Source organism: Hylobates moloch, unplaced genomic scaffold (assembly GCF_009828535.3).
Source record: "Hylobates moloch isolate HMO894 unplaced genomic scaffold, HMol_V3 SCAFFOLD_9, whole genome shotgun sequence".
Lineage (NCBI taxonomy): Eukaryota > Metazoa > Chordata > Mammalia > Primates > Hylobatidae > Hylobates > Hylobates moloch.
Genome location: NW_026652284.1, coordinates 75008062 through 75034750, shown reverse-complemented (window position 1 = coordinate 75034750; position 26689 = coordinate 75008062). Strand labels below are relative to the sequence as shown.

The following is a 26689-nucleotide window of genomic DNA, read 5'->3' as shown; positions in this document are numbered from 1 at the left end:
TTTCCATCACTGCCCGACTTTTCTGTTCTCTCTCCTTACTGTGGAGTTTCAGGAATCATGAAGGAGCTGAAGTGACCATCTCTGAGGTGTGCTGTCTACGTCTCACAATCTACAATGCCTTCCTTCTTAAGGGCCCTCCCTCTGAGGTGGCAGCCAAGCGCAGCACTGGCAGAGCCAGAGGCTCATCTACCTAGACTCCCTGGTGCCTCTGGTGTCCTCAGAGCTCAGGAGCAGAGGGCAGTGCTCTGCTGCCACCCTGCTGAGCCCTACAAGGTGCCAGCTGGGAAGTTCTTTCAAGGGACTGTTCCCTGGAGTTAGGTTCCAAGGGCCACCCCGAGAGCACACCTCTGCCCCCTCCCCTCCATTTATCCCACAAGGAGGGTTGGGGTCCACAAGGCCCCAGGCCAGCCCTGAAAGAGACAGCCCCTGCCCCCAGGGGCTCCCTACAGCCTGGCAGAGACAAGCAGGGGTAGAGGCAAGCATAAGTTGGAGAAGAGGTGCTATAAAGGAAAATCCTACTTCAGAACAGGGCAAGACAGCTTTCTAGAAAAGGCAGTGTTTGAGTATTAATGAATAAATGGGTTCTAGCTGGGGAAAGGCAATGGAGGTGGGGAGAATGAGGTGCAGGTGCCAAGGTCCCAAGGTGAGAAGGACAGGGGATGTGGAGAGCTCCATGTCGGGGGATCTCCTGGGCGCAAGAGGTCTTGTGTGTTTAAGTTTTGGAGCTTGACTGTTAATCCAAGCGGAGGTACAGAAAGGTTTTAAGGAGTGGCATCTGTGCTTTGGAAGGGCAGTTTGGCAACAGGTTGGAAGGCAGACTGCAAGGGGCAATGCATGTCAGGAAAACCAGTTAGAAGAGTATTGCACTGAAGAGAGAATGGTGTCCTGAACTAAGGCAGAGGGAAATAAAGCATGAATGTGGAAATGACTTGGGAACAGAACAGAAAGGAATTTTTGGTGATAAATAGAGGCAGCACAGCACAGGTGAGCTGGAGTCAGACTCTACTGTGGATCTTAGGCAAACTACACTTGTGCCTCAGATTCCTCATTTATAAACCAGGAATGACAGTCATTAGCACCTGTCTCATAGTGTTGGTGGAAGATTGAAGGAGTTAATAGTATGTGAAGGCTTGGGGTACAGCCTAGCACATTATCTTACCCAGGAAATATTAACTATGATTATGAAGCTCAGAAAAAAAGAAGAAAGGAATGACTAAGTTCACTCCCAGGATTCTGGTTTGGGCAACTATGTATGCAGTTCTCAAAGTGTGTTCTGTGGACATCTAGAGGTCCCAATGACCCTTCGAAGTAGAATGTGAAGTCAAAACTATCTTATAGTAAAATGTATTTGTTTAACAATAAAATTGTTTTTAAAACTGCATCTCACCTGATTCTAATTTAAAAAATTGGCCGGGTGCAGTGGCTCACGCCTGTAATTCCAGCACTTTGAGAGGCCGAGGCGGGCGGATGATTTGAGGTCAGGAGTTCAAGACCAGCCTGATTGGTCCCAACATGGTGAAACCTCATCTCTACTAAAATACGAAGATTTTTTTTTTCCTTTAGATACGTTTTAGATAAGCATGAAGGATAAGCAAGTTTCATTAAATGGGAAGAAAATGTTTTATTCCTTTCTTGTTACGTGAGAAATACTGATTATCATTAAGCACCATTCATTTTTGCTTAGCTTCAAATGAGTCTCATGACAATAAAAACGTATGAAAAATACCTTGGTGAAAGTTTTGAACAATCTGACCAACAAGATAAAGTATTATTGAATTATAATTCAAATTATAAAATGAATATCCATGAGTGCATACTGATAGGAATAAATGACTAAGTTAATGAATGGGGAAAAAGAGACAAATCTCTAATGCAGAATAAATTAAAATAATACAGATACTTCACCCTAAAAAAGATCACTCCTCACTCCTTAGGTGTGGGCTGCACACAGTGACTTCCTTCCAAAGAGCACAGTATGGAAAGGGAGGAAAAAGAGTAATTTTACAATAGAGAAATCTGACAAACATTACCTCAGCCAGGTGGTCAAGATCAACATCAATAGTAATAAATCATGATGTCGGTATGAACTCTTAGTATGATGTGATGAAAATGGTACTTTATCTCTATGATCTTCTTCCCCAAACCCATAACCCCAGTCAACTCCTCTACTGGAATTCATCTGATGTTTTTGTCTCATGGTTAGCCTACAAAATACTTGACCAGCACTCCTCAAAACTGTCAAGGTCATCAAAACAAGAAAAGTCTGAGAAACTGCCATGGCCAAGAGGAACCTAAGACATGACATCTAAATGTGATGGGTATCCTAGATGAGATCCTAGAGCAATAAAAAGATATTAGGTAAAAACTAAAGACATAGGAATAAAGTATGGACTTTAGTTAATAATAACGCATCGACACTGATTCATTAATAGCAAACACATCATAGGGTAATAAATATGCCATACTATAAGATGTCAATAACAGGGGAAACTGCGCATGTGTGGTGGGTGGGAGAGGGGAGTGGATATATGGAAGTCCTGTTCCACCTGCTCAATTTTTCTTTAAAACTGTTCTAAAAAATAAAGTCTATTAATGTTTTTAAAAGCCTGGTATTTATTGGGAATAATTCCACCATCCATCTATCACCCATCATGGTAACCTAGAGACCTAAAATTATATAATGGGATATCCTACACACAATTCAAATCAGCATTTACCCAAGTCCTACTATATATGCCTTTGAACTGCTGAATACTGGCTATAAAAAGATGAACAAAACAATTTCCGAGGCCTAGTTGGAAATAAAAGACATTTAAATAAGTAATTTTTGTCCTGTAAGATGAGCGTAACTGTAGCACAGAGAAAAGGATCTGTGAAGCTTCGACAGAGGAGACACACCAAAAAAAAAAAAAAAAAAGGCACAAAATAAAGAAATGGGTGGGCTAAGCCTGAATTTTTTTTTTTAAGCCCGTGCCTCCAAGCATCTTCTGGGGTTTTTTCCTCCTGAAAATGAATGTCGGAGCAATCAAAATAGTTACCCCAAAGAAGCATGGTAGAGGCTAACAGTTTATTTACTGTGGTGTTTTAACTTTACATGTACAATAGGGGAAATAAATACTTCAGGTGAACTTTAAAACCGATAAGTAGAAAAAGAGCAAGCTAAAAACAAACATACCCGCCCCCTACCCTTTATTTTCTCTTTTTTTAACAGACCCACTTGTCTACTGACCAGGTACCCGTAATATGGGAGAATTCACTCTATTCCTTTCCACACAAAGACGTCTTGGAATTTTCTAATTTCTCCTTTACTGTGATTGCATTCTGTTCACATAATAGTCAAGGGTATAGCAAAGGACATTTATAAGAGCAGTGTCTTTTAAAATCAATTTACTAGTTAACTCAGTACTGAGCATATATTCATCATTCAAAGATGATTCCCACAAACGTTACTCGACATACTGGTTTTCAGTATATTTTATCAAATTCAACCACGAGGGCCACCAGTTCTGCTTACGATCAGGTGACCCTTGTTGGGAGACCCCGACCCCTTTTCTTGACATCATGCTCTTAGACCTCTAAGCTAGCTATACCGCTAACTGCGTTTTGAGTAACTGCAAAAGGGAGCCAACTTCTGCCCCGCCGAGAGCCATCCTAAGCGTTAGAAACGGCAGAAAGTTTCTTGGGACTGACAAAGCATGGGCTTCTCCTGATGCTGTCACCTTGGGCAAAGCTCTTACAGGTAAATTAGCAAGAGAAACAATTATTTTGCCGGCTTCACAAGACGAAGAATCGAAAAAGTGTGAAAAAGGACTTCGCCCGCCCCAAAGCGCCCGTCCGCCGGCGGCTATTTCCCGGGCCTCAAGCGCGCTCGAGCGGCACAGCACAAAAGGACGGGCGGGAGCCGGGGTCGCCTCCCGGTGCATCTCGGGAAGGGCTCCCGCCCGCGCAGCTCCGTCTCCCCGGCGCGGCCCGCTCGCCCTCCCGCTTGCTCTCCCGCTCGCTCAGGGCCGGGGCAGACGCGGCCCGCCCGAGCTGCCGCGGGTTCCGAGACGCCTTCGCACTGTTCCTCCACCCGGGGGATTTTTGTCCCCGGAGCTGTTCCCCGCCTCGCTGCTCCCGCCGCAAAACCTGTTTGCGGAATACCCGCCGCAAGTCTGACTTGACGATGTGCAGTTTTGGGGTGCGCCAGTTGTGGGGACATTCATAGGGGCAGCGAAGGGACCCCTAAGTTTAAACACCCGGGGAAGTGTAAAGGAACAACAGCGTCGGGCCCGCCTCCTCCCAATAGGGCTCCGGCGCGAACTGCGCCCTCCCGCGCTGCCGGCTCGCGCGGGCTCCGCAAGGCGCGCTGGCGGCGGCGGCGGCGGGGCGGGGCGCGGCGCGACACGCGGGCCCGGGGCCTGCACGTGGTGGCGACCGTTCTTCCCACCTGGCCAGGTCCCCGGGGACCACTGCGCTCACGGGGAGAGGGAATGCCGTTCCCGGGCCCCGCTCCGGAGAGGGGTTTTACCCTCGGGGACCCCGGAATTGGAGGTGGGGAAGAGAGGAAGCAAGGGACGGCGCGGCGTGGCGCGAGCGTTTCCTGCGCGGGGACTGCGGGATGGCAGCTGGAGGCCACCGCAGGGGCAAGGCGGCGGGCTGGGGGAGCGACCGACACATGAGGAGGGAAACCCGGTAGGGGGAGCAGGGAGCCGGAAAACACGGTTAATACATACCTGGGTGGGCGGGCTGGAAATGCCTTCCCTGGGCGCCCAGCGCAGGGCCGGCGGAGCGGGCTCCGGATGGTCGCGGGCCGAGACTGGGGAGAGCAGAGTCGCACTTGGCCCGGCGCGCGGCTCAGCGGTGTTTACATTCTGCAGCCACTCCACGTTGTGCTGCCGCCCGCGCCTCCCATTGGCCAGCTCTTCAGCCAACGCTTTGCTCCTCCCCGAGGGGCGGGCCCTTGGGTCCCCGCGTCGCTCAGGAAAGACCTGGGTTCCCTGAGGCCTTGGCGGGACAGCTAGGGCGCGCCCCTGGACGGTCACTTCCCAGCCACCCTCTGGTCGCCCGAGTCGTGTCCCCCTGTTATGCTCCCGGGCTGAGCCGCAGCCTGACACCCCCGAAATCCAGGAGTTGCAGTGGGAGGGAGCAAAAGCAAACTGGCGGGAGACGCGGAAGCCAGGCGGCGGGGAGGCTAGCCGCGGAGAAGGAGGCCCTGAGAGTTTCCCTACCGCCGCCGGCCGCGCCGTGGAGCGCGGTGGACACGGGCCGAAGGCCTGGGAGAGTGGACCCCACGGCCGCTCTGGGTGGCGGGCGCACACTGAGAGCAGGGCGCGGCGCGCGGGCGCGCGGGCGGACGGGCGGGAGAGGGGAGCGCGCTGTCCGGAGGTGTCAGTCTGAGGCGCATGCGTGCGGGGCGGGACTGGCCCGGCCTATATATTGGGTTGGCGCCGGCGCCAGCTGAGCCGAGCGGTAGCTGGCCTGGCGGTGAGGAGGTGCTGCGCGTAGGGGGGATGCGGGAGGAAAGAAAGCCCAGTTGGGCCGATCACTTACCACAGGCGGGAGCCTCAGGGAGGAAAATCGGGAGGGCTGAGAACTAGATGACTGGGGTTCATGGGTCCCCGCGTTCCGTCCCTGTCAGGAACCTTGGCAGGGGACCGAGAGGCGGGTGGGCATGGAGAGCCGCCCCTCGTTCTAGGGGCTTCTCTATCCCACCCTCATTTCGGGAGCTATCCCGTGGGAGAGAGGATGGGAGGCCGGGTCCCCTCCATGGGGAGAAAAGTTCCCGGCCAGCCCGGTCTCCCCTTTCTTTAGCTCCTTTTCCTGCCCTCCCCCCCGCCCTCCGCTTCCCATCTGGAGTTGGGGTCCCGGCGCCCCTCCGAGCGGCGGTAGGGCGGCGGGGCCGGGAAGGAGGGAAAGGAGACTGGAGGCCGTGACACCAGTCTTGGTTCCTCCGCCCCCTGCTTCCCCGCCACCGCCGCTCTCCAAATTGGCGCGGAACCGGCTTCTCCACAGCATTTCGCCTCCACAACCCCCTCTCCGCGCTGGTCCAGCATGGGAGGCGGGACGTGGGGGCGCTGCCCAAGCCCCATTCCCGGTGTACGGGGGAGAGGGTGGAGGACCCAGAAAAACCCGTTTGAGGAAGATGTGCCTCCCTGCGCGTTCAAGGTGTCAGGAGTGCTTGGTGAATTTTTGGACACCCGCGTTCCAGCTGTACATTCAGTTGAGGAAATGCAGGCGTGTATCCAAAATGAATTACCATGAGCTAGCTAACACAGCACAGAAGATGGCAAGGTCACAGGGCCCAGGCCCCCTTCGGAGGGACTGAGCTTTCACCTCCGAATCAGCGTCTTACTGGCACTTGGAGAATGTGAATGACAATGTACTTGACTGCGGCTTTTCCTCTCCCCCCTTCAGAGGTTTTATACACCTGAAAGAAGAGAATGTCAAGACGAAGGTAACATTATCTGCCTTAGAGACATGTTTCAAATTAGTTGCTGCCTTTAACTTACTAATTACACTTCCTTTTTAAAAATTCACTGCAGTAGCCGTTTACAAGCTAAGCAGCAGCCCCAGCCCAGCCAGACGGAATCCCCCCAAGAAGCCCAGATAATCCAGGCCAAGAAGAGGAAAACTACCCAGGTGATTTAAGGAGAAAGAGGGAGGAAAGAAATTCCATGCTGGGACTTTAGTTTACCAATGGTCTTTGCTATTTTCCAGGATGTCAAAAAAAGAAGAGAGGAGGTCACCAAGAAACATCAGTATGAAATTAGGGTAATGCAGAACTGGACTGGGTGGGTTTGGGGGAAAAATGGAGGATAGATGAATAAGAATAGAATTATGTGTTTATTGCTTTGCAATAGATTCCTCTGACACTTTTGCTTTTAATGCCCCTAGAGGTCAGCAGGAAGGCGCTTATCTTTGGGTGGTTTCTATGTGCCCGAATCCTACTACAGCTGCAGAGTAAGTGCCTTCAAGCAGCTGGTTCCTTTTTGTAAATTCCTCCCTCTTGGAACTGCCTGGTGCACCAGGGCCCGCCTAATCTGTCCAATATACTGCTCTTTGTTCCCTCGCAGACTCTAGTAGACGGTCCTAATAGCTGCTTCTTGGGCATAAATAGGATGTGAGATCACTGACAGCCTGGCGCGCAGCCCTTTGGTACCTCTTCTTCCTATGTGTTTTACAGAAAGCAGCACTTTGGAGATAGTGATTGCCTTTGAAACCAGCATTATTGGGAAAAGGATCCTTTAAGTAATTGATTCCATTTTTAAGGTTTTGCTTTCAAATATTCAAAAGTATCAGAGCACATTTTTTTTAAAAAAAGAGCTTATTAAAAAAAAAAAAAAGTCCCTGCTACTATTGCTAGATACAGAGAACTACAATTCTGTGATCTTGAAAGTGATTAGTATTTTAGACTGCAGGTGCATTTTGTTATTACTGTCCTCCTTCAACACCTAATGTCTTCTGTTACCAGAATTGCATTTTGTTGTCTAAAACATCGTATTACTCTTTATAAAAATCAACATGAGCTATATGGCTTGTTTATAAAATATGAATGTCAAATTAGCTATATTGCCATCTATGTTAGCTGAAATTATGATTCTTTAGACATATTAGCTTTCATTTATGAAAGATCCATTACAAAAACTAAGGCTTTCCTTGCACAAATTGATATTTTTCTTTTTTTTAATGACAGAATTGTTGGCCACCTGTATTATCTGGGGGTATCAGTCCTTGCATTATCATTGAAACACCTCACAAAGAAATAGGAACAAGTGATTTCTCCAGATTTACAAATTACAGATTTAAAAATCTTTTTATTAATCCTTCACCTTTGCCTGATTTAAGGTAAGAAAAATATCAGTGATTTTATTTCAAAGATAGAAAGTTGTGCTGATTTAATACATGGCACTATTTTGTCTTTTGATGTCATAAAATAGAAAAACTTATAAAAATTGTTTACTAATATTTAAGCATATGTCATTTTATCTGAGAGTAGTGCTGTTTGCAAATGATATGGGTATTTAAAACGCCGATTCTACAAAATTATTTTCATTTGCTTGCTGACTACTATAAAGACTTAACAGAACGGAATTAGTTTTTTGTTAAGATAGAAACATTTTTACATGTACAGCTTTTTCCTTTAAAATTTTTATTCGTGTTTCTTGCAGCTTCAACTCAAAGGAAGCTTTTTCAATTGATGTATCAACCCTACTTATTTCTTACCAAACTTAGTAAGGTCTATACTTAATTCTTTTTTCTAGTCCATGAGTATAACTAAGAGGTACCACTTATACAAAACATGTACTGTATTAATTTATGATTGGCCTTAATAAGCAATTTAATGGAATCAGACACTTAAACTCACCAATCCCCCTTTCCCTGCCCTCTGTCCCACCTTACCTACCCCATAGGTGATCCTGCTATAGATGATCTATTTAGAGGTGATTGAGATTTCTCTTGACTGTGATCACATGCCTTACATGTTTAACTTTTTTGTATTGCTCTTGAGAAAACATTTTTTTTCACTTTTAATTGCATTTATTTTAGTGCTGAATTTACTCCTGTGCCATAAGTTTTTGTTTCTTCAGTTTCTTCTGGGATATCTTTTTCTTCTGGGCAACCGCCTCTTCTGGTTTAGGAACAATTTGTTCCTTTTCACTAAAGATCATTTCGATGCGGCAGGGAGAGATCATGTATGAGTTAATCCGACTATGAGCTCTGTAGGTCCGTTGGCACATCGTAGGTGCTTTGTTCACTTGGAGATGCTCAATGACCAGAGAATCTACACCTAAACCCTTAAGTTCAGCATTACTCTCTGCATTTTTAAGCATGTGCGGCAAAAATTCAGCACTCTTTTCAGGCCACCAACCTGTGTCCAGTCCCACTGCTTGGCCTGGGGTACACCTACCAACTCCACCATTGTAATGTCAGAATGGTACACGCTGTTTCTGTAAAGTGACATTTTAAAAATACTTCATGGTGTTTTTTTTTTTCTGGAGACGGAGCTTTGCTGTTGTCGCCCAGGCTGGAGTGCAGTGGCGGCGTGATCTCGCCTCACTGCAACCTCCACCTCCTGGGTGCAAGTGATTCTCCTGCCTCAGCCTCCTGAATAGCTGGGATTACAGGCGTGCCACCATGCCCAGCTAATTTTTTGTATTTTTAGTAGAGACGGGGTTTCTTTTTTTTTTTTTTTTTTTTTTTTGAGACGGAGTCTCGCTCTGTCGCCCAGGCTGGAGTGAAGTGGTGCAGTCTCGGCTAACTGCAAGCTCCGCCTCCCAGGTTCACGCCATTCTCCTGCCTCAGCCTCTCCGAGTAGCTGGGACTACAGGCGCCCGCCACCACGCCTGGCTAATTTTTTGTATTTTTAGTAGAGACGGGGTTTCACTGTGGTCTCGATCTCCTGACCTCATGATCCGCCCGCCTCGGCCTCCCAAAGTGCTGGGATTACAAGCGTGAGCCACCACACCCGGCCAAGAGACGGGGTTTCACCATGTTGGCCAGGCTGGTCTCGAACTTCTGACCTTAGGTGATCCACCCGCCTCGGCCTTCCAAAGTGCAGGGACTACAGGTGTGAGCCACCGTGCCGGCCACTTTGTGGTTTTTCATATATGCATACCCTTGATAGCCTGGGCAGTTTCACGAGTGTTCTTACAGTGAACACAAAGATTTGAACCTCTTGATTTGCATGATTTTGTGGGGTTTTCCAGGTCAAGTGAATAGCCAACCATTTTCACAGATTACCTCAGACCACTTAGGGGAAAAGCAACATGGTTATCTTTTAACAGCAACCTTTGTAAAGCATAAATAAGTGGGACTAGAAAGCACTCCCTTGAAATCTGCAGGTTTGGATGATCATAGTCCAGGTTCCCACTGTGTTACTTCAGGCTTCTATTTATTCATGCAAAGGAAATGGTTTCCAAAAATTAAGGTAGAAGTTTTTTTTCTAATTTACTTTAAGAGCTTCTTCCAAGTTCTAATTAAAAGTTGCATTTCAGTGTCTGAAAGTTGAATTTTATCTATGTGAAACAAGAGTTTGTATATTACATGGGTTGCACAGTTTAAATTATGGTTTTTAGCCGGGCGTGGTGGGTCACACCTGTAATCCCAGCACTTTGAGAGGCTGAGGCAGGTGGATCACTTGAGGTCAGAAGTTCGAGACCAGCCCAGCCAACATGGTGAAACCCCATCTCTACTAAAAATACAAAAACTAGCCAGGCTTGGTGGCAGGCACCTGTAACTCCCAGCTACTTGGGAGGCTGAGGCACAAGAATTGCTTGAACCTGGGAGAGGGAGATTACAGTGAGCCAGGACTGTGCCGCTGCACTCTAGCCTGAGCCACAGAGCGAGACTTTGTCTCCAAAAAAAAAAAAAATTACGGTTTTTTTCCTCTCTTTCCGTAGCTGGGGATGTTCAAAAGAAGTCTGGCTAAACATGTTAAAAAAGGAGAGCAGATATGTTCATGACAAACATTTTGAAGTTCTGCATTCTGACTTGGAACCACAGATGAGGTCCATACTTCTAGACTGGCTTTTAGAGGTATGTTACAGCAATGCAAATTTCCTTTGTCTCTGTATGATGGAAGAATATTTAGCTGTAAATGTGCTTTCCATGTACTCTCAAGAGTTTATTGTTCATCCCCAGGAAGCTGTCTTTTTTGAGGTACTTACTGTAGTTGATTGCACCCAAAATGGAAAGTGACTCTATGAGAGTAAAATCAAGACAAAGCTACTACATGTAACTAAACCCAATTCAGAATTCCTGTTATCTGTGGATACTGCTGTGTACCGGCCACTTTCTGGGTGCCACAGATACTCAAGGTGAATGGAACGTATAGTTGATTAGGTTTTCAATTATGCTATACAAAGTGAAGAACTAGAACTAGGCTTCAGGGCCCTCAAGTCTTTTCTGTATTAACAAAATCAAATGATGATGAGGAATCCTGATTTCTATATCCTAAACCATAATGAGACTATGGGTATCTGGAAGCTCTAAGCCCTCTATGGTCCAGATACCTTCTCTTTATTATATTCTTCTGTTCTTTTCCAAAGTATACCATTAATTTAAAGGAATAGTGATCCTGAAGCCCCTATAGATTTGTGCCAGAATTTTCTCTCTTGTTTAGGTCCATTCCCTTTCTCTGGATAATAGCTCTAAAAAAGTTTCTAAAATTATTATTGAGAAAATGATTACTTATGTTGATGACAAACTGATTTTTCCTCCAACTCTTGGATATTTGCTCTGTAGTCTCTTTAAAGACAGAGATGAAGCATTCTAAGGGAAAAAGACCATAGACTTTTTGGAGGAGGAACACATGGCAGAATAGATCTCAGAAGCTATCAGAACAGTTTTTAAGACTAAAATGTTGTCCTTTTGCATCAGGTCATCTTTTTCCTTATTTTGACTAGAAGGAGAGATTGTATTTGAATTGTGGGCACAAGAAGGCATTGGGTTTTGACTTTTTCTGAGCGTCTAGTGATCATGGAATCAACTTAAGCACAATTATGTTAATTTTTAATTTTTTTCCTTTTTGTTATACTGATACTCATCCAGTGGTTATCCTATTCAATTTATTCCTGTTTTTACCTAAATATGATTATGTATGCAAGAGCATACACAGTATATCAAATCCGGCAGTGTTAAACTCTGTCTTAGTATATTCTTCAGTCTAGGAATGCAAACTTGATTCAACATTTGAAAATCTATTAATTTATTACCTTAACGGTAAATAAGAAAAATGCTAAGATCTCAATAGATGCAAAAGACATTTTTTGAAATTCGACATTCTTTTTTTTTTTTTTTTTGAGATGGAGCCTCGCTGTTGTCACCCAGGCTGGAATGGAATGGCACAATCTCAGCTCATTGCAACCTATGCATCTCGGGTTCAAGCGACTCTTCTGTCTCAGCCACTTACACAGCTGGGATTACAGGCGTGGGCCACCATACCGGCTAAATTTTGTATTTTTAATAGAGACGGGGTTTCACCCTATTGGCCAGGCTGGTCTTGAACTCCTGACCTCAAGTGATCCTCCCGCCTTGGCCTCCCAAAGTGCTGGGATTACAGGTGTGAGCCACCGTACTCGGCCAGCAAAAGAGATTTTCTTAACTCATTATTAGAAACCCATGTGGCCAGGTGTGGTGGCTCATACCTGTAATGCCAGCAGTTTGGAAGACTGAGGCAGGCAGATCAGTTGAAGCCAGGAGTTCGAGACCAGCCTGGCCAACATGGTAAAATCCCATCTCTACTAAAAATACAAAAAATTAGCTGGACATGGTGGCACACACCTGTAATCTCAGCTACTCAGAGGCTGAGGTAGGAGAATCGCCTGAACCTGGGAGGCAGAGGTTGCAGTGAGCCACTGCACTCCAGCCTGGGTGACAAAGTGAGACCCTGTCAAAAAAAAACAAAAAAACAAAAAAAACTCTGGTATATATCTTTATTTCCTCATCTCCGAAATGGGGATAATGGTACCTACTTATGGAGTTACTGTGAGAATTAAAAGCTTTCCCTCAAAGTGTAGAAATGACAGATACTATTTATTATTATTAATAACAATAGTGAAACATCAGGGCAATTCCTATTAAAGTCAGAAACAAGAGATAAGATTTTGTTTATCATCAGTGTTAACCATTCAGTATCCTTTGATAATTTTTAACAGTGCAGTAAAATATGAAAAATAAATGAGGTAAGAAAAACTATAAAACTAGTAAATGTGGATAGTAATAGATTTGTTTATCCTAATAGTACATCTTAGTTTCTTTTTTTCCTTTCCTATCTTAGCTTTGCTATCAGTTTGGCTTAAACATATTTTAAAATCTGATATGCTAAGAGATGACTTTCAAATTTGGAGAAATTCAGAGGATAATATTTAAATGTTTGGATTCTTCTCTAGGTATGTGAAGTATACACACTCCATAGGGAAACATTTTATCTTGCACAAGACTTTTTTGATAGATTTATGTTGACACAAAAGGATATAAATAAAAATATGCTTCAACTCATTGGAATTACCTCATTATTCATTGCTTCCAAACTTGAGGTAAGTTCTCAAAGTTTATCCTTAGATATATTTATCCCAAACTTTTTTTTAAATCAACATATTAATCCCAAAGAATACTATGTTTTATATTAACTCCTTAGAAAAATGAATGTTTTTGTTTCTCAGTACATTTTCTGAACATTACCACAGGGATGAATGATAAATTATCATAGTTCCCTCTGTAATGTCTGAGCCTTATTGTAAATCTCTAGTTTAGATTCTGGGATTAGTATCTAAGTGAAATGTCCCGTGGCTCATTCTGCCAAATGAAACATATTGATGCTCTATTTATATACATAATTATAGCATTTGTATTCAACAGAATGACCTTTGAAAACTAAACAGCTAATAAAATGAAATGAAATGAGTACTGTGTTGGGTTAGAATAATGGTTTATCCAGCCTTTTTTTTTTCTTTTTTCTTTTTTTGAGACGAAGTCTCACTCTTTTGCCCAGGCTGGAGTGCAATGGCGCGATCTTGGCTCTCTGCAACCTCTGCCTCCCAGGTTCAAGTGATTCTCCTGCCTCAGCCTCCCGAGTAGCTGGGATTACAGGCGCCCACCACCATGCCCAGCTGATTTTTGTATTTTTAGTGGAGATGGGGTTTCACCATGTTGGCCAGGCTGGTCTTGAACTCCTGACTCAGGCGATCTACCTGCCTCGGCCTCCCAACATGCTGGGACTACAGGCATGAGCCACCGCACCCGGCCAGCCTAGTATTATTGTATCTGATGGTGCTGCCCTGATAGAAGGCACCTCCTTTCTTAAGATTTTCCTTTACATAAGCTCAATTTACTTTTCTTAATACATGATGGATATCATCAATACTTTCATCTAAAACTTTTATAGCTGGTATCATTTTGAGAGAAGAGGGATTGTGATCCTATATTAATTTTTTAACTGTTTTCCTTTTTCTTTTAAATGTCTTTTGAGCCTTAAGAGCCATCCCCAAATTCTGCTGAATTTGGCACATAAACTTGTGTTCAGTCTATCCTTACTTGAAATTATACTGTTTTAGACAACTTTCTAGACTGAAATCCTGATCTTTTAGCCTGTTCTCCTATGTGGGAGACACCTAATCCTTTGATGATTCTAATTCTTCTCTGGAGTGCTAAGACAGACCTGTTAGCCAAACTGCACAAAGTATTTTTTGATTAACCATATTTTTGTACTAGGGTAAAGGAAATGTTTTTAGTTTCTAGACCTTATTTGTTGGGTGCTTTGCTTTTGTTTTTTGAGACAGGGTCTTGCTGTCACACAGGCTGGATGCAGTGGCACTACTGTAGCTCAGTACAGCCTCGACCTCCCAGGCCACAGCGATCCTCCCATCTCAGCCTCCGGAATAGCTGAGACTACAGGGATCCACCACCATGCCTGGCTATTTTTTCTTGTAGAGACAGCGTTTCTCTTTGTTGCTCGCACTGGTCTTAAACTCCTGGGCTCAGGTGATCTCCTACCTCGACCTCCCAAAGTGCTGGGATTATAGGTGTGAGCTGCTGCACTGCACCCGGCAGGGTGTCTCCTTTTGATCTGACCAACATATCAGGCAATCTTAAAACTAAGTTTGGCTGTCCTTTAACTGAAATGACATAAGACATTCTAGTTGTATTAATGAAAATTCAAAGTCAATTCTATGAAAAGAAGTGTTGATAATCAATATAGTTACTAGATACCTAGATATGAAAATATCTTACTTTGTTTTGACTATAGAATTATTTTACTGAGATTTATAGTTAGTGAAGCTGTCCTTAAATCTGAAGGCTGTGTGTGATTTGTATATAGATGGTCCCCTACTTACCATGGTTTGACCTACGATGTTTTGACTTTATGATGGTTGAAAACAACCTGCATTCATTATGCCCCTTGACATACAACAGAGCTATGTCTGCTTAGGTCGAAAATACTGTAAGTTGAAAGTGCACTTTCTGGCCAGGTGCGGTGGTTAATCCCAGCACTTTGGGAGGCCAAGGCGGGCAAATCATTTGCAGTCAGGAGTTTGAGATCAACCTGGCCTAAATGGTGAAATCCTCTCTCTCCTGAAAATGCAAAAAATAGCCAGGCATAGTGGCACACACCTGTAACCCCAGCTACTGGGGAGGCTGAGACACAAGAATCACTTGAGCCTGGAAGGTGGAAGTTGCAGTGAACCGAGATTGCACCACTGCACTCCAGCCTGAGTGATAGAGTGAGACTGCCTCAAAAAAAAAAAAGAAAATGTACTTTTTGTCTTTGCTTATTTCTGCAAGAAAATGAAAATGCACTTTCTACTTAAAACGATATTTTGGTTTATTGGGATGTAACCCCATTGTAGACTGAGGATTTGTAATTTGTAATTAATTTCAATCTCAATTGTACTCAATAAAAGTATTACAATTTAAAGGAAATCTACGCTCCTAAACTCCAAGAGTTTGCTTACGTCACTGATGGTGCTTGCAGTGAAGAGGATATCTTAAGGATGGAACTCATTATATTAAAGGTAATAATAATTATGTTTTCCTAGTTGCAAAAAAGAAACCATGTTACTAAGTAACATAAGTAGTTATGATTGAATCTCAAATACTACAATGTAAAAAGTCAAAACTGAGGTATTAGGATCCAGTTCTAAGAGGTTAATGCATCAAAATATTGACAATGGTTATGGTTGAATGGGGAATTTACTTAACCTCTAACCTCTACTATATAATGTGGTGTATGTGTCTACATTCATTAACAGGCATTTTTAAATTTTGTTTAACAGGCTTTAAAATGGGAACTTTGTCCTGTAACAATCATCTCCTGGCTAAATCTCTTTCTCCAAGTTGATGCTCTTAAAGATGCTCCTAAAGTTCTTCTACCTCAGTATTCTCAGGAAACATTCATTCAAATAGCTCAGGTACTGACATTTTTATTGATTCAATGGTAATGTTATTAATTACAGGTTTTAGTGTATATAGTCTTAAATAGGCTATGCCACAAAATGACATATTGACTTCACTCCTTAATTCTAGAACAAAACTTTTGACGCATAAAGTTCTGTCCCCAGTGTTTATGTTGCTTAATATTTCTAGAAAAACAAAGTCCTTACACTTTTCTGAGTACTTTCATTCTTTAGGAGTCCAAACCAAAGTATCTGTTTTTGATATAAAATGGAGAAAAGCATTTTTTCGCCAGTTGTGTTTAAGCTTTATAATGGCATAGAATTATTCTGTATGATGTCTTTACATTTGGTTACACAGAGTGCCTATCAAGTTAAATATCAGAATTAAAATTACTTTGTTAAAAAAATTTTTTAGAACATAAATTCGAAGTAAACTTTTCCAGGCTAGCATATTTAACAAAGTAAGTAAGTAGAGGAGGAGGAGGATCTGGCCGGGCGCTGTGGCTCAGGTCTCTAATCCCAGCACTTTGGGTGGCTGAGGCAGGCAGGCAGATCACTTGAGGTCAGGAGTTTGAGACCAGCCTAGCCAACATGTTACTTGGGAGACTGAGGCAGGAGAATCACTTGAACCTGGGAGGTGGAGGTTGCAGTGAGCCAAGATCCTCTGCACTCCAGCCTGAGCAACAGAGCAAGACTCCATCTAAAAAAATTAAAAAAAAAAAAAAAAAAAGGAGATCCCATTCTTTCTGGCTTACTTCTCGTAAGTAATCTTAAGGCTGCTGTATCTGCCATATAACAAAAGTGAAGAAAATCTATCTTCTTATTCTATGTGGGATGTGAAAATCTAACATATGGAAGACATTTGGGGATAATTATTAAGTCACTTAGGTTAAAATTTGTGGGCAGTGGTGCTTAAATCTAGCACATTATGAATACTCAAACTGGATAACCACTAAGTATACTGAAATTGGTTTATTTTATAAAACTTTTTATTAAAAGCTTAATTTTTTCATCCAGAATTCCTAGCATCCCAAATTGTCCTAGGCAGCTATACCCTTCTGATAGTGATGGTAAATCTTTGATAAGCCGATAAACAATGTGGAGTTTCTAGAGGCATATAACAGTAATATTTCACTTCCAATTCCCAGCTCTTCTCCCATTTCTCCTACCTTCTGGACCAATGAGGACAAACAGAATTGAAGTTTAATTCCACTGCACAAGTATCTTCTCAAATCTGTGAAATCTACCCCTTTTACACTATACCATTCCACTGCTACTTGTTCAGCTCTTATTGCCTAGATTATACAGCCTTTTAACTAATCTCACTGCTTAATAAACATGTTTTCTTCTAGTCTGTCTGCTTCACTGCATTCTAAGGTATCTTTCTTAAAATGGAACTTTGATTTAAAAATCTTCCGGTAACTTCAAGAATCAGCCTATAAAATTCTGATTTCTTAAAGACCCTTTGTGATCCAATCTAGACCATGCCTCTTTCTAGCCACCACCCCTCATCTTTCTTGATAAGATATGAAGGAAAAGTACTCATTTCATATTTTTCACCTTAGGAGTTCTGAACTGTGAACTGAGTTCCAAGTGATGTTCCTATACCTAGAACATTCTCTGCCTCCTACTCTTCCTGGCTGCCTTATCTTATAAGACCCATTTATGGCAATTTGAGGCCATCCCTATCTTTTCCAATCTAGATTAGGTGCCCTTCCTGCTAGTACATGTCACACTGTATTACAACAGTCCTTCCTTGTCTACTTCTTCCTTCAGGTTGGTGGCTTTTTTTTTTTTTTTGAGATGGAGTCTCGCTCTTTCGGCCAGGCTGGAGTGCAGTGGCACGATCTCTGCTCACTGCAAGCTCCGCCTCCCAGGTTCACGCCATTCTCCTGCCTCAGCCTCCTGAGTAGCTGGGACTACAGGCGCCTGCCACCACGCCCGGCTAATTTGTTGTATTTTTTTTAGTAGAGACGGGGTTTCACCATGTTAGCCAGGATGGTCTCGATCTCCTGACCTCGTGATTCACCCGCCTCGGCCTCCGAAAGTGCTGGGATTACAGGCGTGAGCCACCGTGCCCGGCCGGGTGGTGGCTTATTTATCTCTAGATCCCTAAAGTTTTAGCAAGAGACATTTAGTACTCATCTTTCTCCTAAATTGCTTGTACTTTTGTTTTTCCTTTGTTAGCTTTTAGATCTGTGTATTCTAGCCATTGATTCATTAGAGTTCCAGTACAGAATACTGACTGCTGCTGCCTTGTGCCATTTTACCTCCATTGAAGTGGTTAAGAAAGCCTCAGGTAAGACTCTCTATTTGTTGTCTTCTTACCTTTTCACAACTTCTAATGGGACTACAGTCTCTGAACTTTAGAAACATTCTGCTAAACATGAATTTAAAACTTTGGCAAAAAAAAAAAAATTAGCTGTTCCCAGTGATTATCTTTCTGTTAGAAGTACTTTCCAATCCTGAATGTTTATCAACAAAAAGACCAAATGGAATTTAAATACAGTTGAAACGAATCTTTGGGATTTGACCATTTCAATTTCATATGTAGAAGGTACTGGTTAAGAAGTTCTGAAGTCCTTTTTCCCTTCAACATAGTCATGTAAATAGTTTGAGAGTGATAATCTGTTTTGACATGCTAAACTTGTTATGATTTGGTTTCTTTTTAAAATATCTCAAAAACAGCAGCAAGTACATCAGACATATGTAAGAGAGTTTCTGATGTACAACCTTCATGCTTTTCTAACTTTTTTCTATCTATCTAGGTTTGGAGTGGGACAGTATTTCAGAATGTGTAGATTGGATGGTACCTTTTGTCAATGTAGTAAAAAGTACTAGTCCAGTGAAGCTGAAGACTTCTAAGAAGATTCCTATGGAAGACAGACATAATATCCAGACACATACAAACTATTTGGCTATGCTGGTATGTTTTTTTGTGAGTTTTTTGGCTTTGCTATCTGAATCTAGTAAGTCACTGAAACTGATGGTAGGAATAGAGTACTCCTTCAGGCAGTTTCAGGGGAAAGAAAGTTCTAATGGGCACACTGATTTCAAAATGTAGAAAAGTTAATAAAATTACTTTGAAATCAGAGCAAGATTTGTGAACTGTCTCAAGATCAATGCCAACAGTCTAGATAAGAGTTTAAAATATATATAACATGTTATGGCTGGGCGCGGTGGCTCACGCCTGTAATCCCAGCACTTTTTGGGAGGCCGAGGCGGGCGGATCATGAGGTCAGGAGATCAAGACCATCCTGGCTAACACAGTGAAACTCTGTCTCTACTAACAATACAAAAAATTAGCCAGGTGTGGTGGCACGTGCCTGTAGTCCCAGCTACTCAGGAGGCTGAGGCAGGAGAAAGGCGTGAACCCAGGAGGTGGAGGTTGCAGTGAGCTGAGACTACGCCACTGCACTCCAGCCTGGGTGACAGAGCGAGACTCTGTCTCAAAAAAAAAAAAAAAAATTATATAGATAGATAGATAGATAGATGATAGATAGATAGATAGAGAGATAGATATATAACATGTTAAAGAAACTTTCAGAAACCCTTCACACTTGTAAAGACATAAAAAGACTGTTAAAATTAGGCCTAAATAATCTCAGATAAGTACCCAGAAGTCTGGTTTGACTTTGATTTATGAAATCAGTGCATGATTTCTTCCCATGTATAGGAAGAAGTAAATTACATAAACACCTTCAGAAAAGGGGGACAGTTGTCACCAGTGTGCAATGGAGGCATTATGACACCACCGAAGAGCACTGAAAAACCACCAGGAAAACACTAAAGAAGATAACTAAGCAAACAAGTTGGAATTCACCAAGACTGGGTAGAACTGGTATCACTGAACTACTAAAGTTTTACAGGAAAATAGTGCTGTGACTGATTGTCCTAGCCAATTCAGAAGTTACACTGCCATTCTTTGATTTTAAAACTTACAATTGGCACTAAAGAATACATTTAATTATTTCCTATGTTAGCTGTTAAAGAAACAGCAGGACTTGTTTACAAAGATGTCTTCATTACCAAGGTTACTGGATAGAAGCCAACCACAGTCTATACCATAGCAATGTTTTTCCTTTAATCCAGTGTTACTGTGTTTATCTTGATAAACTAGGAATTTTGTCACTGGAGTTTTGGACTGGATAAGTGCTACCTTAAAGGGTATACTAAGTGATATAGTACTTTGAATCTAGTTGTTAGATTCTCAAAATTCCTACACTCTTGACTAGTGCAATTTGGTTCTTGAAAATTAAATTTAAACTTGTTTACAAAGGTTTAGTTTTGTAATAAGGTGACTAATTTATCTATAGCTGCTATAGCAAGCTATTATAAAACTTGAATTTCTACAAATGGTGAAATTTAATGTTTTTTAAACTAGTTTATTTGCCTTGCCATAACACATTTTTTAACTAATAAGGCTTAGATGAACATGGTGTTCAACCTGTGCTCTAAACAGTGGGAGTACCAAAGAAATTATAAACAAGATAAATGCTGTGGCTCCTTCCTGACTGGGGCTTTATTGACATGTAGTTGCTTGGTAATAACCTTTTTGTGTATCACAATTTGGGTGAAAAACTTAAGTTCCCTTTCAAACTATTTATATGAGGAAGTCACTTTATTACTCTCAAGATATCCCTAAGGAATTTTTTTTTAATTTAGTGTGACTAAGGCTTTATTTATGTTTGTAAAACTGTTAAGGTCCTTCCTAAATTCCTCCATTGTGAGATAAGGACAGTGTCGAAGTGATAACACTTGACCTAAACTTCTATTTTCTTAAGGAAGAAGAGTATTAAATATATACTGACTCCTAGAAATCTATTTATTAAAAAAAGACACAAAAACTTGCTGTACATAGGCTATTTCTAAATATTTTAAATTAGCTTTTAAAAAAAAAATCCAACCTCATAAAGTAGATTAGAAAACTAGATTGCTAGTTTATTTTGTTATCAGATATGTGAATCTCTTCTCCCTTTGAAGAAATTATAAATTTAAGCTATTATGGTATGAAGTCTTCTGTATAGTTTGTTTTTAAACTAATATTTGTTTCAGTATTTTGTCTGAAAAGAAAACACCACTAATTGTGTACATATGTATTATATAAACTTAACCTTTTAATACTGTTTATTTTTAGCCCATTGTTTAAAAAATAAAAGTTAGAAAAATTTAACTGCTTAAAAGTAAAGTTTTGCCATTGCTTGGAGAAACTTTTTTTTCCTTCTCTGCGCTGCCAGCTGTAACACTTCTTCTGGATTGCTTGCATTCAACTCTGTCTGGCCGATGGCTTTGATCTTCCAAAACAGAAAAGTGATGTTATTAGAGGTGTGTCAAAAATTAAGTTTTGTTGGTACAAGTAATATAAAGCTACCTACGTGCTAACAACGATAAAGTTTAATGATTAACTGAACCTCTAATTGTAAAACCCAAGAGTCTTGGAAAAAAAATTAACATAAAGATTAACCAGGGCCACTCTCAAGGAAAGATGGACTACTGAGCCATAGTTTATGGAATTACTTAAGTGCCATTTTAATATATTAAGTAAATTCATGTAAATTTATTTGAAAGTTTAAGTAAGCTCTACATGGCAATTTTTAGAGTTAAACTAGGGCTCCACTTGTTAATGTGCAAAAATAACTAGTGGCTCAGCACTATAGTCGCATATAGTGGCTCAACTTTTCATGATTAGAAAGAAGTGCCTCAACCAACTAAATATACCCACTAGTTTTTTGCTATGGAGTGTTTAGGACCTTAAAATCTATAGATTTAAAAAAAAAAAAGATTAGGTTTTTTTTTGTTTGTTTGTTTTTTGAGACGGAGCTTCACTCTTGTCGCCCAGGTTGGAGTGCAATGGCGTGATCTCAGCTCACTGCAGCCTCTGCCTCCCGGGTTCAAGTGATTCTCCTGCTTCAGCCTCCCAGGTAGCTGGGATTACAAATGCCCGCCATCTCGTCCGTCTAATTTTTGTATTTTTTAGTAGAGACGGGATTTCACCACATTGGCCAGGCTGCTCTCAAACTCCTGACCTCAGGTGATCTGCCACCTCAGCCTCCCAAAGTGGTGGGATTACAGGCGTGAGCCACTGCACCCGGCCTAGAATTTCTTTAAACAATAAGACTTCTGACATGTGGCTTGAAGAGAGAGATGACTATTCAGATATGATCATCAGGTATGGGAAGTTAGGGAATAGGAGAAATTGCTGGATGATGCCATTTCAACATGAAGGAATGCATGTGGCAAAAGTTGGTAGTAGAGTATAACCAGAGTTGTTTCAAACAGATATCCCAAAGATAACTGGCTATAAAAACCCGAAGTGTGAGACAGAAGTTGGAATAGGAGCCAGATATTTGAGAGCAGTAATACACCCCATGTGGACAGGAATCAAAACCAAGAGTGGATTAAATTACCTAGGGAGAATGTAGGGTTACAGAAAAGTAACCCAAGGACTAACTTCTTGAGAAAACCAAGTTTAAGGAGTAGGCAGAATGAGACACCCACAACAAAGAAAAGGAAGAAATAGAGAAAGTAATCCAATAAAAATGATGTCAGGGAAGCCAAAGGAATAAAGACTTTCAAGAAGGAAGGAGATGTAATCAGGAAAAGGACTGAAAAGTATCCACTGGATCTGGCATTTGGTGGCTCTTGAGAGAAAAGAACGGTGATGGCAGAAATCAAATTGCTGGCTTGAAGAGCTTCAAAAGCTAGGCAGAGAGGGATGAGGGGGCTGGAGGTGGAGGCATAGACAACAAAAACTTGTATTAAGATGAAATATTGTATAGACTATGGGAGAGGTTGACTATATAGGAAATCAACTAACTCATTAAAAAGTTATTGAGGGGGAGAGAATTCAAAGCATAAAAATTTGCCTTCATCAAAGAGTAGTATAACCTCTTATGGGCTGCATAGTGGGCTTAACAATGAGTACAGCTGTAGATTTTAAAGGCAGGAAGCAGCGAATGAAATAGGAATTGTAAGCTAGCACTCACAAGGTCACCATTCCCAAGACTCTAACATCCATGAGGACAGAGCCTGGCCTGTCTTCACTGGTATATCTCAAGCACAGAAGAGGTAAAGAAGTTACTGAGTATGGAAAAAGTAGAGAGAGGACAGGGGCTGAAACAGGAAAGTCTAAAAATTAGAGTCCACGAAGAGAATGTGGACTACCGAACTAGTGGCAGGTAAAACAAAAAAGCTGACGGGCCAAATAAGGTTGGAGACTGGTTTGGCAGTGGCACCAGTTGTAGGACTTTTTCCAACAGTCTCAGTAGCCCAAGAAAATAAAACACGTAAGTTTCTGAACTTATGCAGGGCTAGGGCTTTCCCAGGTGAGGTAAAGGATAAAGTGAAGATGCTAAAAATACTGATCAAGAGTAGTTCCATCATAGCAGGGGTTCCCAAGCCTGGTTCATCATCAGACTACCCGGGAAACTTAACAATTGGATTCCAGGGTTCCACTTCAGACCAACTGAATCGGTATCTCTCAGTGTGCAGAATAGTATTTGTCGTACTTGAGATGAGTAGAGAAGGGAAGATGGAAGGGAATGACTGGGAAAAAAAAATGTCACAAACCTCAACATCCCACTGATCATGAGGGGCTCAGGAGCCAGGAAGTAACAGAAGGATAGGTTATGGGCAGAGAGTGGGTTGCAGTATAAGATCTAATGTAGAACAATTGTGCCTGACAGTAAGACATGGCTTTGGGTGTGAGTGGCTGGTACAGAGTAAAAATAACACTCCATAGATCTGAGGCTGGCAAGGACTTGTAAAGCTCAGGGTGACAGGTAAATTCATCACGTCTTTTGACACATGTAGAGGAACAACCAGATGCTTACGTGAGCTAGTAAGGAAGTAAGGTATGAAGGATAAGGGTCTCAAAAAATGATACCAGTAGAAGTGGTTTGGAAACAGCAAAAAGGAGCTAGGAAAATTTTTCAATATTGCCTTCCAGCCCAAGGTAAATTAGAAAAGGGAGAATGAATTGCCTCCAATCAAGTGGAACTGGCCTTCATGTTCTTTTTCCTTTTTTAAATACTGTTATTATTCTGTTTCTTCTAAACAATGGGCATACATTTTAGTCCAAGTACAAAGTTTAAAAGACCCTTAATAAATGGCATTTTTTAAAATTAATATAAGTGAAAGAGCAAAGAAAAGATCTGTGGTGATACTGCTGCAGTAAATGTTAGACAAGTAAATATGGCCATACAATTTAAAATGTTTTGGCCCATACATCAAATTTAGATAAAGAGTTCAACTAATCAGTGATTCTGGGGCACCTAATATGTGCCAGGCACCATTCTAGGGACCAACTATGACAAAACAAGTCCTTACCCTCCTGGGGAAATAGATATTAGGAAAATATACAGTATGTTAGATGTTGATAAGTTTCTGGAGAAAAATGTAAAAAGAAATGAGAATAAGAGTACTGGAGGGAAAAGGGAAGCAGAAATTGTTACTTTATAAGATGATCAGGAAAGGATGATTGAGGAGAGATCTGAGGGAAGTTGGATGTTCTTGGAAGAGAAAATTTCAAAGGCCCTTAGGTGGTCAATGTTCTTGGCTTGTTCAAAGAACAGGAGGGGTACTGGTGTAGCAGAAATTAGCAAGGAGGAAAAGTCAGATGGACAGGCTAGAGGTCAAGGTGTATAGAGCCTTATAAAGCCATTGTAAGACTTTTAACTTTGTGTGAGATGAGAAGCCATTGGAAGGTTTGGGACAGAGAAATGACATGATCTAACATTTGAAAATAATATATAATGACATGGAACACTTAAAATTATCAAAAAAAGATCTTTTATAAAGTAAACGCTGATAATAAAATTCTGGCAGTAACTAGGTACACAAAATCTATTTTTTGTTGGTTCACATCTTAACAATTGTTTAATATTCTGGAAACTATACCACTGAAGAAAGGCATAAGGTAACTTACTGCAATTTGTCTTTTATCTGTTTCTCCTCTTTTATGATGAAGATCTAATGAATCAGTTAAGGAAAATAAATCTGATAGTATTAAATATAATAAGAGAATCTCAACTCATTTTCAGTTTTGATTTGGAAAATATACAATATTAAATATTTCATTATAAAAATGGATCATTCTAACATCACATACATTGATGAAAAGGATACAAGTCAAGTATTCCAAAATGGTAACATCCCATATGTAGTCGTAGTAGGAGTCCATAGCATCATGACTAAAAGACAGAATTCAGTTACTTCTTAAGCAGAAAAATGTTGACCTCATTATTTTTGAAAAATTATTCATACCTGTTTTGTTCTTGCAGAGATTTAAACGCTGTTTTGTAGTCAATTTCTCTGAGGAACTGACATAAAATGGCCACCTACATTAACAAAGATTTAAAAATGGTTTCATGTAATGAAAGCTTGGTTTTACAGGGTAATCTTGAATTATTCTTATATGAAGAATATATTCTTTAAGAAGCCTTATAGATCATATTGAATCAGCTCATATTTATGGATTCCATCCAATTTTAATTTCAAAAACCTTTATACACGTGTCTGTCTGACCAATATTCTCTTCATCAGTGACCTAAACCACAAATATTTAGAGGTTTGTTTGAATGAGAAGCTGGCAAAAAGCCAGTTCAGAAAACTGAAGGGGGTGGAAAACTGCCAAGCCAAAGTGTCATGACATTCAAGGACATACAGAGTGTGCAATTAAACCTTTCATAGCTGGCAAGTATAGACACTCATTTTGGAAAAATTTAGGCTGCCAGTCTGCTTAACATAGAAAACATTCACTCAGGTCATCATGTTCATCTCTTTAAAAAATAGTTTTTACTGATTTAATTCAGAAACCATAAAAGTTACCCTCTTAAAGTACCCAATCTGGTGGTTTTTGGTATATTCACCAAGTTGTACAACCACGACCACTCTGTAATTTCAAAACATTTTCATTACTTCCCCCAAAAAAGTCCATTAGCAGTCACTCTCCATTCCCTCTCAGCTCAAGCCTCTGATAACCACTAATTTACTTTGTCTCCATACATCTGCCTACTCTGAACATTTCATATGAATGGAATCATAGACTATGTAGCCTTTTGATTCTAGCTTCTTTCACTTAGCATACTCTTTCAAGGTTCACCCATGCTGTATCACGCAACAGTAAGTCATTCCTTTCTGTGGCTGAATAATATTTCATTGCATAGATATGCTGCATTGTGTTCAGTCATTCATCATTTGATGGACATTAGGGTTGTTTCTACTTTTTGGCTATTATGAATGATGCTGCTATGAACACTTGTGTACAACTTTTTCTGTGGACATATGTTTTCAATTCTCTTGGGTATACACCTAGGAGTGAAACTGCTGGGTCATATAGTAATTCTTATGTTTACCTTTTTGAGGAACTGGGAAACTGTTTTCCTGAGTCTACACCATTTTGATGCTACACCATTTTATATTCCCACCAGCAACATATGAGGGTGCCAATTTCCCCACATCCTCACCAACATTTGTTTTTAAATATCTTTAGATTACAGCCATCCCAGTGGGTAGGAAGTGGTATCTCATGGTTTTGATTTGCATTTGCCTAATGACTAATGCACATTTCTAATCTAAAGTATCTTTAAAAACTTGAAAAATGCTTTTTTCCCACTTAGGAGGTTTAAAGGTCAATGTTTTTAATTCATACTTTCATTTTAGTTGACATTCTATAAACTATTAAAAAAAATTTAAAGAACATGCCAAATTCTTACATACCCTAAGTGATTCTGATATGGAAAATAAAAGCTGATTTCCAGTTCAATGCTTTATATTTATTATAAACTCTAACATACATAAAAAATTGAACTTCA

The 26689-nt window shown here is 41.3% G+C and overlaps 3 protein-coding genes across 7 annotated transcripts in view; 1 reads left to right on the top strand and 2 right to left on the bottom strand.

Moving 5' to 3' along the window:
- NDUFAF6 (NADH:ubiquinone oxidoreductase complex assembly factor 6) overlaps positions 1-4823 on the bottom strand; it is a 212614-nt gene extending 207791 nt beyond the window's left edge. Inside the window, exon 1 of the mRNA XM_032760082.2 lies at positions 4716-4823. The gene's annotated coding sequence lies outside the window, so the exon portion shown is untranslated. The remainder of the gene's footprint in view (positions 1-4715) is intronic.
- CCNE2 (cyclin E2) lies at positions 4407-20977 on the top strand. Of its 4 annotated transcripts, none has more exons than XM_058444507.1 (12): positions 4407-4533; positions 6397-6436; positions 6528-6621; positions 6700-6753; positions 7676-7827; positions 10383-10518; positions 12873-13019; positions 15399-15494; positions 15756-15890; positions 18063-18174; positions 18644-18801; positions 19552-20977. In XM_058444507.1, the coding sequence occupies exons 2-12, from the start codon at positions 6423-6425 to the stop codon at positions 19663-19665; spliced, it is 1212 nt and encodes a 403-aa protein (XP_058300490.1). In that variant the 5' UTR covers positions 4407-4533; positions 6397-6422; the 3' UTR covers positions 19666-20977. The 4 variants fall into 4 exon arrangements, with proteins under 4 accessions (XP_058300490.1, XP_058300489.1, XP_032615966.1 ...); XM_058444506.1 differs by having other exon boundaries at positions 6525-6621; positions 19552-20975; XM_032760075.2 differs by lacking the exon at positions 4407-4533 and adding an exon at positions 4894-5474 and having other exon boundaries at positions 6525-6621; positions 19552-20976.
- INTS8 (integrator complex subunit 8) overlaps positions 20960-26689 on the bottom strand; it is a 57915-nt gene continuing 52185 nt past the window's right edge. For both annotated transcript variants that reach the window (XM_032760073.1, XM_058444505.1), the window contains 4 exons: positions 25140-25213; positions 25002-25066; positions 24802-24845; positions 20960-21169 (listed from right to left, as the gene is read on the bottom strand). In XM_032760073.1, coding sequence (XP_032615964.1) covers positions 21053-21169; positions 24802-24845; positions 25002-25066; positions 25140-25213 — 300 coding nt within the window. In that variant the 3' untranslated portion in view covers positions 20960-21052. The remainder of the gene's footprint in view (positions 21170-24801; positions 24846-25001; positions 25067-25139; positions 25214-26689) is intronic.